The 16,495-nt window shown below is 43.8% G+C and overlaps 2 protein-coding genes across 9 annotated transcripts in view; both read left to right on the top strand.

Annotated features, from left to right (window-relative positions):
* Positions 1-5,381, top strand: part of RAI14 (retinoic acid induced 14) — a 138,290-nt gene extending 132,909 nt beyond the window's left edge. For all 6 annotated transcript variants that reach the window (XM_046671279.1, XM_046671275.1, XM_046671276.1 and 3 more), the window contains 2 exons: positions 2,790-2,855; positions 3,464-5,381. In XM_046671279.1, coding sequence (XP_046527235.1) covers positions 2,790-2,855; positions 3,464-3,541 — 144 coding nt within the window. In that variant the 3' untranslated portion in view covers positions 3,542-5,381. The remainder of the gene's footprint in view (positions 1-2,789; positions 2,856-3,463) is intronic.
* Positions 5,382-11,340: 5,959 nt separating this feature from the next.
* The window catches only part of TTC23L (tetratricopeptide repeat domain 23 like), a 49,689-nt gene continuing 44,534 nt past the window's right edge, over positions 11,341-16,495 (top strand). For 2 of the 3 annotated variants that reach the window (XM_046671142.1, XM_046671144.1), the window contains exons 1-2: positions 11,341-11,614; positions 13,371-13,445. In XM_046671142.1, the coding sequence (XP_046527098.1) occupies positions 13,378-13,445 (68 nt within the window). In that variant the 5' untranslated portion in view covers positions 11,341-11,614; positions 13,371-13,377. The other variant, XM_046671143.1, reaches the window with a different exon arrangement.

Raw genomic sequence — 16,495 nt, 5'->3', positions numbered from 1 at the left:
GCAACTGACTGCATACTTCCTTGGTGAGAGCAAAGGAAGGAACTGGTGGAATTTCCAGTGGTTATCTGCAATGAAGTCAGTCAGGTGTATCTCTGAGAAAGGAGGAATTGGCAGGACAGGGGAGTGAGCTTCTTGTTCACTCATCCACTCTGACTTTTCACCCCTTCTCCATTTTTTTTGCGATAGTCATTACCGTCTCTGGCAGTGGCAAGAGCTTTTTCTTATTAGGCACCAGGATCGCTGGTAGTTGCGTATTGACATATCTGAAGCTGCCTTCTCCTTATTTCACCCAGATAAGTCCGCTCATATCTGTATGAGTTTCCTTTGGCTATTGTAACAGATCAACACAAACTTGGTTTAAAACAACAAAAATTTATCATCCACAGTTCTGGAGATCATAAATCTAAAGTCAGTTTCACTAGACTAAGGTCAAGGTGTCAGCAGGGCTGGTTCCCTCTTGACGCCCTAGGGGAGAATCCATTCCCTTGCCTTGGCTAGCTTTTGGAGGCCCCTAAATTCCTTGGCGCATGGCCCCTACCTCCATCTTCAGTACACATACTCTGACCTCTGGTTCTGTCCTTCTGTCTCCTCCTCCCCTATGACCTTCTTGCCTCCCTCTTATAAGGACCCTTGTGTTGCCTTTATGGCCCACTCATGTTATCAGGATAATCTTTCTCTCCATCTTAAGATCCTTAACTTCATCACATCTGCAAGGTCGCTTTTGCTGTATAGGTAACATTCACAGGCTCTGGGGATAGGATGTGGACATCTTTGGAGGGCCATTGCTTAGCCTACCACAATATCTGTTAAGGTTTTGGTTGACAAGGGGATGTTACATTTTCCATGTGAAATCAAGGGTCCATGTGTCCTGGACTGTCTCTAGCTTCCATTTACAAACAGGACCTGGATCTTTTGATTTCTTCAGTACAGACTTGATATTGGTGAATGCAGGTTTCTGCAGTTCTTAGCCTTGCTGGCCACAAAGCAATACCAGTTCCTCTGTGTTACCAGCTCTAGCACGGTTGGAATAATCAGGAGGAGAAGATGCTCCTTACTGTGTTATGCAGATCATTTTTCTGAAAAAATGGTTATTACCGACTTAAAGTGCCAATAGTTTATATAGTCATTCTTACAGCTATTCAACATGCATTTAATAAGCTCTTATGTATCAGTACTATACAAGGTGTTGATGGGATAAAAATGAATGAGACACAGTCCTTGCCCTCATGGAATTTATGCTCAATATGATGGCTTACCAGCTACTCAGTGTGGTAAGTGTCCGTTGATAGATGTCCAGCATGCTGTGGGTGTACAGGGGAAATGTGATTACCCAATCTGGGTGAGTCTTGAAAGGCTTCCTGCAGGAGGTGATGCTTGTGCTGAGTCTCGAAGGGATGAGTAGGAAGCAGCACGGACTGGGATGTGGCATTTAGATGGCCCTTGGTATCCTTGGTGAGAACAATCCCAGTGGAATGGCAGGGTGGAATCTGGACTGCAGTAGGCTGATTGCTAGAGAAGTGAATAAGTAGCTAAGTATCTGATGGGACTGAAGAATCACAGCTGAGGCAGATGCCTAAAGCAGGTTTGCTGGAAAGATAGGAGACGGTGGGATAGCAGAGGCTGGGAGCCCTTCAGTTGAGATTTCAGAATAATGACAGAGGCAGGGCAATGACCATGAGAGTGAGTGGCTAGAAAGAGGAGCAAATCATTGAAGCTGAGGTTGAACCAAATGGCCAGGGTGTTAGGTGGCTCATCTACTTGGATATTGAAGTCAACCAAATGATGACAGAAGCAGGGACGGAAAGGAAGACAGCAATCAGGAGATAAAGATAAATGAGTGAGTGAGGGTAACCAAAAGGTGAGAGGCAGCAACACAGAGAGAAGTAGCAAGCACACCTTCTAATGTGTGAACTCCAAAGGACTGAGGTTGCAAAGGTTGTCCTTGATAGGAAAGACACCTCATATTGTGATACTGAGAGGAAGGAGGTGAGAATGGGTATTGAGGGGCTTTTGAAGTGATCCGTATACGATAGTCTCAATTTTCTTCATGAAGTAGGAGGGAAGTCCTCCTCTTGGAAGAGTTCAGGGCCGAGTTAAGATCTTGACATAGTCTCCGAGAAGAATTAGAATGATAGTTCAACAAGGAGAAATAGAAGCATCAACAGCTGTACTGAGGAACCATTTGAAATTGGTGCCAGCATTGTGTTCGCTGCTTGCTACACTGACAGCTGAATAATTGAACTCCCTGGGGATTATACAACACTGTCTGTATAGTGGGTGATCAATAACTCTCTTTGCAAGAGTATACTTTTAATTAAATTCATAAATATTTGGTGATTGTAGAAAAGTTGGAAAATACAGAAAACCCTGAAAAATTTCCTATAAATAAAAATTATCTGTAATTCAACCACTCAGAGACAATCACTTTTTTCATTGGATATATTTCCTTGCACTATTTACTTTGTGTGAATGTCTCCATGTATTTGTATAAGAATGTGTACATATATTTTTTTGCAACAAATTTGGGATTATAATAACTACTTTTTACATGAATTTTCTTCTAGAGTTGACATACCAAGACAGGAAATGGGCAGATTTTTTTTTCCTTAAGAATACTGTGTTCAGAAACATACAACCCAGTGAACCTACAATATTGAAAGCCTCATATGCTAGCATAAGGTGGAGGGAATCACTTGAGTAGTGTTTGACCACAGCTTTCTTATAGGTTTTGTTTTTGTTTTTTAAAGGTCTCCTAAGCTCTTTAACAATGTCAGACTGTCTCTTCCTAGGAATGCAAGAAGCAACACCAGGAGGTCATATCGGTTTACAGAATGCATCTTCTGTATGCTGTACAGGTATGGTAAGAGCCCCCAAAGTATCTGGGTATCCTAAAATACTGCAGCAGAGGTTGCCCCAAAACTAGTAGATCATAAACTGGTAGAACAAACAAGAATTCGAGGAGAATCCTTTACATTGGAAAGCTTTAAAATGCCTTTTGCTTTGCTTTGGGTTCTGTGTCAGGAGCCCCGTGCCCTGATCCCCAGAGCAGCCTCATCATTTGTTGAGAAATGAAGGAGGATGTGGTTGCTACCCCCCATCAGAAGGAGGAGCCCGGGCTTTATTTTCCAGGCATGCCCATATTCTCGGAGCCAGCAGCACTGTCTCGCCCCTGTGACTGTTGGTGGTTGGGCTAGCTGGGCTCACCTGTGCCACTGAGACCCCAGAAACCCTTTGCTGGGGGCTCTGGCAGACCCAGCCTCATCATCCTCCCGAGGAGAAGCAGGGCCCCCCTTTGACTCAATTCCTCATAGAAATGTGGGAATTGATCGGGCTAATCTTCCTTTGGAAGATCAGAGGGAAAAAGCCAAGGGCTTCATCCCAGCCAGCCATCTCATTCCCTAGAGGAGACAGTGCCAGGACTGAACCTAGGTTCTAGTGAGTGTCTTTTGTTTGAATTTCCTAGGGTCAGATGGATGAAGATGTCCAGAAAGTACTGAAGCAAATCCTTACCATGTGCAAAAACCAGTCTCAGAAGAAGTAAAGTGGATTCCTTGGCAGGACACTGCCCCCTTCCTGTCCATCTGTGTGTTAGATCCAGAGTTGGTGGCGGCCACTGCCATTGTTCTCGATCATGGTATGCACCATGACCTAGCTTAGCTTCTTCCCTTTCCAAAGGCTTCTTTGTGAGGGCTGGTCCCAGAAGACTGTCCTCCTCAGAACTGCTTAGAGACTTTGAAGCAGCGGACGTGAAAGGCCCTGTCATCCCTTCGGATCCAAGAGCTGGGATCAGCCATGCGCAGGAGTCTGGTCCTGGTGCTGGCGGGTGGGCACCCTCCTCGGTACCTGACCAGCCAAGTGGCTTCATCCTCATTGAGTGATATGTTGATGCCTCCACGCAGTGAATGCTGCCTCAGCTCCTGCGCTCAGGCCATGCTTTCCAGCACAGGGGGCTCTTTTTGCCTTTGGTTTCCAATCTCAAAACATGATTTAATTTCTAACCAAATTAGTACGGCACCAGCTATGTGGTGCATGCTAGGACCCTTTATCATGATATCCTGTGGATTTAAAAACTCGAATTCCATCTTTTTTCCCCATCTGCCTTATGTATCTCATCACTCTGCTCGTCAGTCTCACAGTTTGATGAGTACCATTAACTAAAATATGAAGCTTAAAAACAAAAGCAAATTGTCCTTAAAAGTCCTTTTTAGGTAAATTGTTCGTATTGCAAATTTTCTATGCAAACTTGCCTCCTGCTGTTATTCACGAAGCTCAGGAATTCCAAACATTTGTTTTTCAAACAAGGGACAGTAAACTGGGTGTTTACAGCCAAAAGAAATGCCTCATCGTTCTTAACCTCAGTTTTTTAAAAGTGTTTTTTTCTCTACAGTATTTTTATTGGCTCTTAAAGATGTTTTCATATCTAAACCCCTAAATAAGTGAAATTCACATTAGACTATATTAACAAAATATTTTGTAGGTAACCATGCTTAAGACTTTTTAAAAATACAACTTTTTCCTCAAAGTTTTCAGCTATAGCAAAGGGTAGTTATGTATTCCAAACTCAATATGAGCTGCCACCAGTACCCCTAGACTTTCTGCCTTTGTGTCCTCAGAACTGTAGCACATTTCTCAATATAGTAAATACTTTTTGTTACCCGTTGAATATTTTGAATGTCCCAGCTCCACCAGCACCCATGAATTATCTCTGGAAGGACTGTTAGTACTAATTGGTTTTTTCAACTTTGAAACTCAAAATCCTGATATGGTAAACATTATGGTGCATAGCCGAGGTCTTGGGGGAAGATATCTCTGTTCACTTTACTTTCAGGTTAAAAATGTTTCTAACTTGCTTGCAGCCTCCCTTACAGCAATCTTACTGAGGGATGCAAACTGAATACAGAAATCTCCAAAGTAGATCGCTAAAAGTGACGTCCTGCTCTAACAGGGCCCACGTACCACAGGGCTGCCTGGGCTCAGAGGGCGCCTGGCTGTGTTGGATGACGTGTTCATGTGTACTGGATGAGGACCAACGACAGCAAAGCGAAAATGACCCTCATGCTTGGTGTTACTTTTCTTAAGTTGTTCATAGTTAAGCAATTTTGAAAATGCTCCAAAGAAATGTGAAAGGACTTTTTGTCACAGCTCTTAAGAAAACACAAAACAACCCCCTTGCCGGCCCCGCACAGAAATGCTGCCGAGTATAAGACTTGAGACATTTTGTAGGCTCCCTGACGAAGTGTAGCCTTTTATCTTGTTTCAGGATGCATATTTATTACAAGTACTCTGGTTAAATATTGAAAAGTTATATGCTGTAGTTTAGCATTTTGCCTTTGTAATTTACAGAAGGTATTGCAAAAAATAAAGTTTTGTTTCATTTTGCATCTCTGTTGTTGATTTTTGGTGCATTTATCAGCATAGCTGTATGGCTTTCGAAGATCAGGTCAATAGCATTTGGGCCTGATGGTTTTTACACCCTGCATTATGTTCCACGGGCAGCAGTGGCCCGCAGTCTCTCACACGATGTGTCACATCATTTCCATCTCCTAGGTCCTGGGTTGATCTTGAATTCTGCCCCCAGGATCAGCCACTTTTGGGCTGTTGCGTCACAGTTCTTTCATTCAAATTGCCTCTCAGTTGATCTGTAGTCTTTTTAACTATTTAAAAGCCTATGAGATTTTTTTCTCTTTTCTTTTTTGAAAAGGTAATTCATACACATGGTTAAAAAAAAAAAAAGTACATTCTCCTATCATGTTACAAAGATAATTCATTCCTGAGAAAAATGTAGGGTAAATTCTTGCAGGTTGAAATCATAATTAAAACAGATGACAATGAAATGGGTGCAATTATTTAAGTAGCTAATGTTATTTATCATAATGCAACATAACAAGGCCACCTCTCTTCACTCACAACACAATTCTGCCTCAACTTCAGCTCTCGTTGCCATGACATACCACACATACTTACGACAGTGACTTTAATGTCATCTCCCCCCCAAAAAAGGACAAAAGACATCACTGAAAATAATGCAAATGGTGTATGAGGTTATTGCTATTTTAAATTATCAAGTGCATGCACTGTGAGAGGAGAAGGTCAACAGAGGCCAACCAGAAGCTCAGAAGATGATTTCATGGGGACTCAGCTGGGCATGAAAACTAGAAAAATGCAAACCAGTCACCTTAGATGGAAAGAAAAGCCTCACATGTCAAAGTCTATGGATGAAAGAAATTCATACCTCAATGATTAGATATTGGGCTATAACTGGAGGACAAATGAAATAATCTGATCTTGCCCCCAATCCTTAGTTCAACTCCCCAAAGGCAATACGTTTCTTGGATGCCCTGAGACATTCTATGTCTGTAGGTACATGTAGGCCTTTTTACTTTCCCCTTTAAATACAGAGGTATACTGTATGCACTCTTCCGGACCATACTTTTTCCACTTAAAATATCAGAGAGATAGTTCTCTGCCAGCACACGCATCTCATTCTTTTCAACTGTGTCATATTTCCTAGGATGACTGTGCTATATTTAACTCCCTCCTCATCAATGGGCATTTAATCTGCTTCCAGGATTTTATAGCCCTAAAAATGATCCCATGGCTATCCTATTTAAATGTCTATGCCTATGTGTGAGAATTGTTTGGATAGTTTTCAAATTGCCCATTTTCACACTAGCTTCCATCGTGTTATACAGGAATGTAGAGAAAAGAGTAGAATATTGTATGCTTCATCAGAGTGAGTGAGCAAGAATGACCTTTTCTTCACATTGGTTGAATAAGAGTCATCAATTTGTTTTCCTTGCATAAACTTTCAGACTCCAAAGCCTTTAATAATTAAACCCACCCATCTTAAGATAAACACATGATATGCTGTGGCGGGGAAATGCTCCCAGAACGTGTTGAAGCACAGCCTTTTGCAATGTGGCATAACTGTGGGATGCTGGGTGCTGACAGCAGCAGAAACACTATCCAGCAAAGATGGGGGTGATGTTTTGAGCAAAGTTAAAGGCAGACTGCAAGGCAAAGGGTGAGCTGGAAAAAGCAACAAACCAAGGCGTTCACAGAGTTGCAATTTCGGTCCACCGGCTCAGGGCAGAGCACTGTCAAGCATTATGGGGATGTGTGGCATATTAGTGAAACAAAGGATAAGAGCTCATCTATGATGGTCGCCATAAGTGGGCCGTAGGAGCTGGTTGAGGGAGCAGTAAGTGTGGGTTCCAGCAGATGGAAAGGCTCCCCTAAGGAGTAAATCCTCAAGAGATGGAGGTGAGTGGAAGAGAAGAAAAGAGACATTCCTGCACATTCATTATAAACCAGGCCCTAAAATGGGAAGAAACGGGATATTCAAGAACTGTGACTGGATCTGCCAGATCATAAATGGAGGACGTGTAGAGGAGAAAAAGGAGCAGGACACAATCAAATAATGTAAGTTTTTAACAGGAGGAGAGGTAGGTACTAAGTGTTGCCTATGGGTCACCTCCCGATGTTTTTAAACCAATGCGTTTAAGTCAGGTTAAACACACTCTGGTAGGCAGGATAATGCCCCACCCACCCCAAAAGGTCCACGTCCTACTCCCCAGAATCTGTGAACATTTTCTGTTCTATGGCAAAGGGGAATTAAGTTTGCAGATCGAATTAAGTTTGCTTATCAGCTGACCTTAAAATAAGGAGATTATCCTGGGTTGTCTGGCTGGGTCCAATATAATCCAAAGGGTCTTTGAATGTGGAAGCAGGAGTCAGAGTCAGAGATTTAAAGATGCTACACTGCTGGCTCTGAAGATAGAGGAAGAGGCCACACACCACAGAATGCAGGTGGTCTCTAGAAACTGAGAAGAAAAAAAACAATTCTCCCGGAGAACCCCTAGAAAAGACCAGCCTTGCTGGTACCTTATCTGTGGCCCACTGCAGATTTCTGACCTCCAGAACTATGAGATAAATTTGTGTCATTTTAAGCCACTAAGTTTGCGGTGACTTGTTAACAGCAGCAGTAGGAAACATTCACATTGAGAGGCCAGAATCTCTACTAACGGGAAGTTCATGAAGATGACTCAGTTTATGAAATGTTACTGAACATTGATAATATGCCAGGAACTGTGCTGAATGCTAAGGGCTCCATGGTGAACATAGCTCCTGCACACAAGGAACTCACAGCTCATCAAACAGGGCCTGCCACCTAGTAGGTATTCAATATTCACTGGTGTGTGGGTGGATGGATATTTACATGTATAGATTGCTGATAAGGCCCTGCATGACCTGATGCCCTGCTCTTCCACTGACCCATTCTCCTGTCTCTCATTCTTAATTGCCCTTTTGCTCTTCCTTGAATCCATTAAACTTGCTCCTGCCTCAGGGCCTTTGCACTAGCTGTTAGCATCTTAGAATGCTCTTCTGGACATTTGCATGATTTGCTCCCTTATTTCCTTGAGTTCTCTGCGCAATGCCACCTTTTTCAGAGGCCCTCCTTAACTACACTATATAACCTAGCACAGCCTCCCCACAGGTTCACATCACTTTCTAGATCCCTTTCTTGGCTTTATTTTTCTCCATATCATTTATCACTTCCATGTAAGGTGGTTCATCCAGCTGAAGGAGGGAGAGAGTGAGTCTTGAAATCCAGCCCGTCCTCTGTTCCCAAAGCTTTCACCCTTGGCAGGGGCCCGAGTCTGGCTAGGAGAAGACACTTTTTCCTAATTCACACGACATTGCTGCCTATTCACTAAGCCATGTGCCTTTTTCTAACTTGCAGAGATGTCATATTGTTTACTAGCAGCCCTCTGTTTTTCTTCACCCAGTAGAAGAGAAGCTCCAGGAGAGCAAAATCTTTATCTACTTGTCAACCATTGCTTCCCAAATGTTTAGAACAGTATCAGGCACATAGTAGGTATTCAATAGGCATTTCTGTCTGGGTGGATGGAAAGATGCATGGAGTGAGAACTTGAAAGTAAACAGAGAGGACCAATATAGTGTGGAAAGTGTCATGATGACACTGTAGACAGGATACCGTGGGAGCTCAGAATGAAGGCATATAACCCTGTCTTGAGAGGCCAGAAAATCTGTTTCAAGAAATTACACAGTCCAAGAGAAAGGTTACTTGGCTTTCCTTGTTTTTAAGTTTCACAGTTCCTGGAGTTGGAATAATCTGGCGATAATCACATTTGACCTGGATTGGAAGAGTCTAGAAGTACCTCTCCACGTGCTTCCTCTGTGAGATTTCTGCAACAGTAATGCTGGCGTCTTCAATCTCAGGATCAAGGGAGGGAATGTGAGTGAGCACGTCGTGAAAGCACCATCCACCTAGATTACGAGGATTCTAACCCAGAGTCTGAACGAACCTCATGCACATCAACTCTAACCAAGCTTACTTTTGAGGCCAGGTTAAGATGGCGAGGGAAGGAAAAAACAGCACAGGGGTTTGGAATGCTAAGAGTCTTTAAAGTTCCTTCAATTTGATTTCTAATCTTTACAGATCAGAGCAACATGCTTCTGGCCGGAGCTAATTAGACGTTGGTGGAAGCAGTGTGTTGGCTTTGGGAACCGGACTTCAGCGCCTGTTCTGGTCCCATACTTCCCTTTACAGTGATCAGCAAAAGCTAGTGTTGAGGAAAGAGAAGCCATGTTTAACATGCTTAGAAACAACCTCATCGCCATCTCCTAGAATGAGAGAAAACTACAACTTTTCAGCTTGATGATCAACTTAACACGGGTAAGGGAAATAAGTGTTGGAGGACAGGAAACTGGTTCTTCCTTTTCATCACCATACATGTTAATTATTGTTCATAGAGTCACAAAAATCTGCAGTTTACCCTCATGGAATCTCGAAACTGAACAGGGTTTTAGAAAGTAAGTGGTACAAATACTGTCCGTGCATAGGCAAAAAAATTTGGTCCTCTGGACTGTGACTTGCCCTGGGCCACACAGAGTCAAAACCAGAACCTTGACTTTTATATTTTAATTAATTAGAGGAAGATTAGCCCTGAGCTAACTGCTGCCAATCTTCCTCTTTTCGCTTAGGAAGCCTGGCCCTGAGCTAACATGCGTGCCCATCTTCCTTTATTTTACATGTTGGACGCCTACCACAGCATGGCTTGCCAAGCGGTGCCATGACTGTACCCTGGATCCGAACCAGCAAACCTGGGCGGTGGAAGCGGAAGGTGCGCACTTAACCGCTGCGCCACCAGTCGGCCCCAAGAACCTCAACTTCTTGAAGCTAAGCTCATTGCTCTCGTCATTGTTTCCTTCTGAGAGTTTCCTTAGAAAACAGAGCATAAAAGGAGTGGGATCTTTCTAAAGTTTTGCCTTAGGAGCTTGAGGGTACAGATTTAAACCTTGAGCTAACAGGCCTACCAGGTTTTACTAAAGAGATTTTTAAGCAAACTCATTTAAATAGCTCCTCCAACCTAAATCCAGAAAGGCTATCTTGGCAGTCTTGGATCAATAGCAATTAAACTTCAACCTCAGAACTGAAAAGAACACTAAATGTAAACACCAGCTTTCAAGTTCTTAGTAAATATTTTCCTCCTTTCTCTACCGAGCCTGCTCTTTTTTGAAAACGAGAGGGACATCCCAGGTCTGACTTGACAGGCCCTCAGTTCATTGTAGGGTTCATGATAACACTCTCAAACAAGAGGCTGCCGGAGCCGGTGCTGTTCATTTGGGTATTGGCCACAATTGCCCTGGCTCCAGTCAGATCTGAGTTATCGTCACCACTGTATGTATTTCGGGCCACTGAAGAGGGGTAGTAAAATAACATAGGGCTGCACAACTTAGCTATGTGGTGTTTGCCAAATGTGCCCACCCCGCTCGAAAATATTCTCTGAACTGCTAACCATTGGTAGAACTAGTGGTCCATTTCTTAAGCTACTCCCCTTCCTGCACTCCACTTTCCTAACCATGCATAGCTCACATCACACCGGGAGAGGAAACACAGACAGTGCCAGCACTGTCAATACTTATAACTGAGCCTTTCCTCCCTGGCCGCAGAGCCAGAACACACAGGGAGCTGAGGGGTGCAGGGTACGCGAAGAGGCGCGCGGAAGGCGCTGGGTGTCGCCAGATACAGCCCGCTAAGTCGTAGCTTTAAATAGGGAGAGACGTGGAGCCCGGCGCTCTTTTCCACCCCTTGATGGGATTTATCTCCTCTTCTTGCGTTTTCAACTCCGAGAGGTGAAGTCCCTTTAAGAACAGTAGTGGAGGATTCCGCCGCAGCAGAGGGAAGTTTGGGGACGAGCCTCAGGCCCCGGGCGTCACGCCCGCGGGAACCGGGAAGCAGAGGGCGCGGCGGGAGCTGTGGTTGGCCTGAGCCGTGGTTGGCCTGAGCCGCCCGGGATTCCGCAGGTCCGGAAGTGCTCCGCGTCACCATGGCTACAGGCGCCGCCGCTCGGGGCTCGGCCTGCAGCGTCCCGTTCCCATGGCAACCCCATTGTTTCCCGAGCCAGAGCCCTGGCGGCGGCGGGAAAGGCAGACCTCGCCGAGCGCCTCGCTTCCGCAAGACACCCTTGCGGCGCCCTGCACGAGGTCCGCCGAGGCCAAGGCGCTGACGCCGCCCGAGGAAGCCGAGCTGCCGGCCGAGGGAGCCGGGGAGGCTATTCCGGGGCGTGGCTTCTCTGCCCGCGGCCAGGTACGCGGCCGCCCTCTCCCGCTTCTCCGGCCAGAGCCTCTGCGGCCGGGCGCCGCCCGCAGGAAAGAAGCCTGGGAAGCTCAGACGATGCTCGGGATGTCGGGTTCAGGGTTTACGACGCTCCGCAGAAACCACTGCCGAAAAGAAGGAAGCGATTTGCACTTGAGAGAGGTTCCGAAGTGTGGTATTAGCGTTCAGGGCCGTGTGGAACTTCACAGGAGCAGAGTTTAGGAGTTTGAGAAGTCGAAACCCCTCTCCCTGGCCATAGTTTTGGTAGTAGAGATTAGAAAGAGAAATTAGTGAATCTTCCCTTCTGGGTTTTGGATTGTGGATGTTTTGGAGCCTGAGTTAGAGAGAGCTAGTCAGGGCTCAGGTGGGAAGGAGTGACATTCTGCAGGGTGAGATGAGGAGCGACTTGGTGGGTATTAATGTTCAAGAGATAAATGCATTCGATTTGGTTTTAAGTGATAGGGATAGCTATGAGGGTTGAATTTTACAAATAATTATAAATCAAATTTTTTGCCCTGAGTTTCAACCATTTCCTCCCTCAGCTAATGATAGTGTAGGGACTGGAATTGTCCACCCCAAGATATGTCTCTTTGGCATGAGGATTATTTGAGGCTGATTGCTTTTGATAAACTGGGACAGGGAAGGAGGCTCTGAGGAGTGGAACTTGCTTGCCCTTTGTTAGGAGACATTTACATTGTAAAGGAAAGCTCCATCTGTATAGATATCCCCCTCTGTGCCAGGAAGAAGAAACGGGATGACCTTCTCTCTAGAAAGTCTTAATCAATGCCAAAGGCAAGGACTTAAATCTGCATTTTGTTTACTGTACTTGTGTGGTAATCTCCTATGATCAACTCCCCCTCCCAATGTTGGCATTTCCTTAAGAATTAAGCATCTTTCCTTAGGCTAGGAAGTGATTGCTGCTCTCACCTGTGACCACCCAGCTCAAGACAATAGACTTGCCTCCTGCCGTGTCCATCAAGTGCTGTGCCGACAGGGCAATCTTGTGACTATTGTGGGAGGGACATTTTAATCATATGTGAAGCACCTGTTTGGGGGTATATAACCACTCTGTGCACTCCACTTCTTCAGTGCCCTTTCTTCCTTCGGGAAGAAAGGCCCTGGGCCATGGTCCTCATAAAGCTTTGTTTAATTTTCTCTTGCTATTCTGTCTCATGTGAATTTAATTCGTTCTCTGGCCAGATGAACCCACATTAGGTAGAGGAAAAGTCTTCCTCCCCTACAATAGCAACCAAAATAGACACATATGTTTTAGCTCCTTAACTAGGACCACCTATTAAATAGTAGGATGGCGTTAGGGACAAAGAGCATTAACTAATACATTGGCCATATTTCATTTAGTATTGAGGGCTGGTTGCTTTGCCTGGATCCATCTTGCTGTCCTACCTGCAAAAACAATATCTGACTTGAGTAGGAGACCATAGTTTCATGATTCAGGAGCTGTAAATCTGCTGGCTTAAGGAGTGAAAAAGAGGCAGGGATTTTGGAGGTAATATGGCATACAAATTAGAGGAAAGAAAGTTAATTCAGGGATTTAATTAGCAAATGTCTTTAATTTCTGCTTTCCGGGGGTCTCCATTCATGAGTGTGCATAGGTGGTTTGTGGAATTAGGATGGGTTATATCTTTGGGCAGTTTCAGTTTCATGTTAATAGCGTCTATCAGAGGGAAAATAGAACAGCCTTCTAAGCCTTTTCTTCGAAAGCTGACCTCACATGTCATTCTTGAAGGAAGAAGATGCAAGCCAGCCCCATCCGCATCCCAACTGTCAGCAATGACACCGACTGGGACTTCTGCTTCCATCTGTAAGTACCACGGAAACTTGACGTTACACTCACTCACTGACCTGAAACACTGGGATCTCCCACTTAAGGCAAATCTGGGTGAGGAGCTTTGCATGCATATTACACAGAAGAAAAGGTTGAGCTTCTGTGATGTGTTTTTTTGTTGTTAGTGCTTTTTTTTTTTTTTTTTGCTGAGGGAGATTCACCCTGAGCTAACATCATGCCAATCTTCCTCTATTTTCTAGTATGTGGGCTGCCACAGCATGGCCGCTAACACAGTACTATAGGTCCATGCCTGGGAACCGAACCCGGGCTGCCAAACTTAACCACTAGGCCACCATAGCTGGCCCTGTGATGTGTTTTAATAACAATTCTGCTGTAATATCCACTTGTACTTGTGCAAGATGGGAAATAATTGTTTTTTCCAAACTTAAGGGGAATTTTAATTTTTTTTATGAAGATAGGTTAATTATAACAAGATTGGTGAAGTCATAGGGAATTAAATATAACAAAGTGAGTAAGTTAAAATTGTTGCATGAAATAAAAAGTCAAGAAGAGACAATAAATAAAAAATTTCACAATATAATAGCTAATACTTATTGAGCAAATACTATGTGCCAGGCCCTGTTCTAAGCACTTTACACCTATTGACTCGTTTGATTCCCTCAGCAACCCTGTGAAGGAGGCACTGTTATTACCCTTTGTTATAGATAAGAAATATGAATCAAAGAGAGATCAGGCAATTTGCCCAAAGTCACACAGCTCATAAGTGGTATTCAGATGGAGGAGTCTGACTGGAGTCCATTCTTTAACCATTCCTCTATCCCAGGGTTTGTCAAGCTGAGCATTCTTGACATTTTGGGTTGGATAATTCTGTTGTAGGGCACTGTTCTGTGCATCACAGGATGTTTATCAGCATCCCGGATCTCTACCCACTAGATGCCAGTAGCAGTGCTCCAACTGTGACAAGCAAAAATGTCTCCAAACACTGCCAAATGTCCCCCGGGCAAACTCACCCGTAGTTGAGAACCATTGCTCTGTACCAATGCTATCGAATAGGACCATAATGCAAGCCACAAATGCGAACCACATGTGTCATGTGAAATTTTCTAGTAGCCATATTAAAACATAAAAAGAAACGGGTGAATATAATTTTAATAGTATATTTATGTCAATATATCCAAATGTTATATAAAATAATTAACGAAACATTTTGTATTTTTTCTTCATGCTAAGTCTTCAAAATTCAGTTTGTATTTTACACTTACAGCACATCTCAATTCACACTGGCCCCATTGTGTGTATTTAATAGCCACATGTGGCTAGTGGTTCCTGTACTGGATAATTTAATTCTGTACTACCTTGTAAAAAATCTTGAGGTTAAGGGTTATAACTATAAAAGTTGAAGTTATAAATGTGGAGTTCACAGTAGAGTGTCTTGGAAATAGTCAGATAATTCATATTTAATATTACTAGTCAGAATTTATAGTTATGATGGCAACATATACAATAAGTTAGAAACCTGGCAAGGCAGGCCTCTCATTCAACCTGCCTGTTCTCTTTATTCTGACTGTCCTTTGCGATATCTGACAGGTCAATAGTCTCCATTTATCTTTCTTCTGTTTCATAACAAGATGTTCAAAGCTAGTTCAGGGTTCTACGTTGTGAAGTCATTTCTCAAGACTTTGATGGTTCTTCTTCCTTTGAGGTCCCTGCCGCTGAAGCTTGCTGCCTTGGTCTCAGCTTAATTTCATTCAAGGCTGAATTTAAAATATTTAGGACTTAATCATTTTTAATCTCCGTAATTAGCTATCTCTTCGGGGACCCCAGTAGATTTAACTTCCGCTCCAGGTCTGTGAAATATGCAGCCTAAGCAAAATCTTCTATTGAGGGACTAAATTTTCTTTCTGTTCGTTTTTTTCAGTTATGATCTCTTGCCACAGATTTTGCCTACCCGCAGTATTTTTGAAGCATCCTAAAGACTTTGCACTTTCTTTTTTTCACTCCTTTGTTCGTCATGTAACAAGCCATCATTTGTTTTACCTGAGCCAGGTATCAGGGTTTCAGGAACAAATGAAACTCAGCCCTGGCCCTATTGGAGTTTACTTGCTAGAAAGCACAGAAGACTCAGACACAAAGCAAATAAAATTTGAAAATGAGACTATAATGTGATTCACACCATAGAAGAGGTTTGGAGGAAATTTTCGCAAGCCCTGAGGGGGTATCCACTGCTACTCTAGTGCGAGAATTCTAGCTGAGGTGACATCTGAGTTGGGTCTTGAAGGAGGAATACAGAATTCACCAGGCAAGGAAGAGGCAAATTTAGCAACCGTCTTCTGATCAGATTGCAGTGCTAGCCTTCCCTGGCTTTTTAAATGAGTTTGCATGTCTTCTGAAAGCACACTTCTGATGTGGGCAGTAGACGATCCTGAAGAAACGTTGCTCTCCTATCCACATGACCTGGTTTGCCCACATGCTTCTGGATAGGTTATTGAGAACAGGACTCTGTATGGATATTAACATGTCATTTTTCAAACCTGGCATAAAAAATTATACTTGACATTTATTTTCCTTTCTGAATCTTCCCTTTTTTCTTTTGCTTGAGGAAGATTTGCCCTGAGCTAACATCTATTGCCAATCGTCCTCGTTTTTTTGCTTGAGGAAGATTAGCCTTGAGCTAACATCCATGCCAGTCTTCCTCTTATTTTGTATGTGGGTTGCCGCCACAGCATTGCTGACAAGTGGTGTAGGTCTGTACCCAGGATCAGAACCCACGAACCCATGTCACCGAAGTGGAGCACGCCAAACTTCATTACACCATGGGGCTGGCCGCCGTCCCCTCCTTTTTTTTGTACAGTGAACATTCATTACTTATCTAATCAGTGGGAAAGGAAGATAAATTTTGTATTAAAAACTATGCAAGGGGGCTGGCCTCATGGCCCAGTGGTTAAGTTCATGCGCTCTGCTTCAGCGGCCCAGGGTTTTGCCAGTTCAGATCCTGGGCGCAGACATGGCACTGCTCATCAAGCCATGCTGAGGCGGCATCCCACATACTACAACTAGAAGGACCC

Source organism: Equus quagga, chromosome 9, assembly GCF_021613505.1.
Source record: "Equus quagga isolate Etosha38 chromosome 9, UCLA_HA_Equagga_1.0, whole genome shotgun sequence".
Taxonomy (NCBI): domain Eukaryota; kingdom Metazoa; phylum Chordata; class Mammalia; order Perissodactyla; family Equidae; genus Equus; species Equus quagga.
Note: the sequence above shows the minus strand (reverse complement) of the source record. Positions and strands in the feature narration are given on the sequence as shown.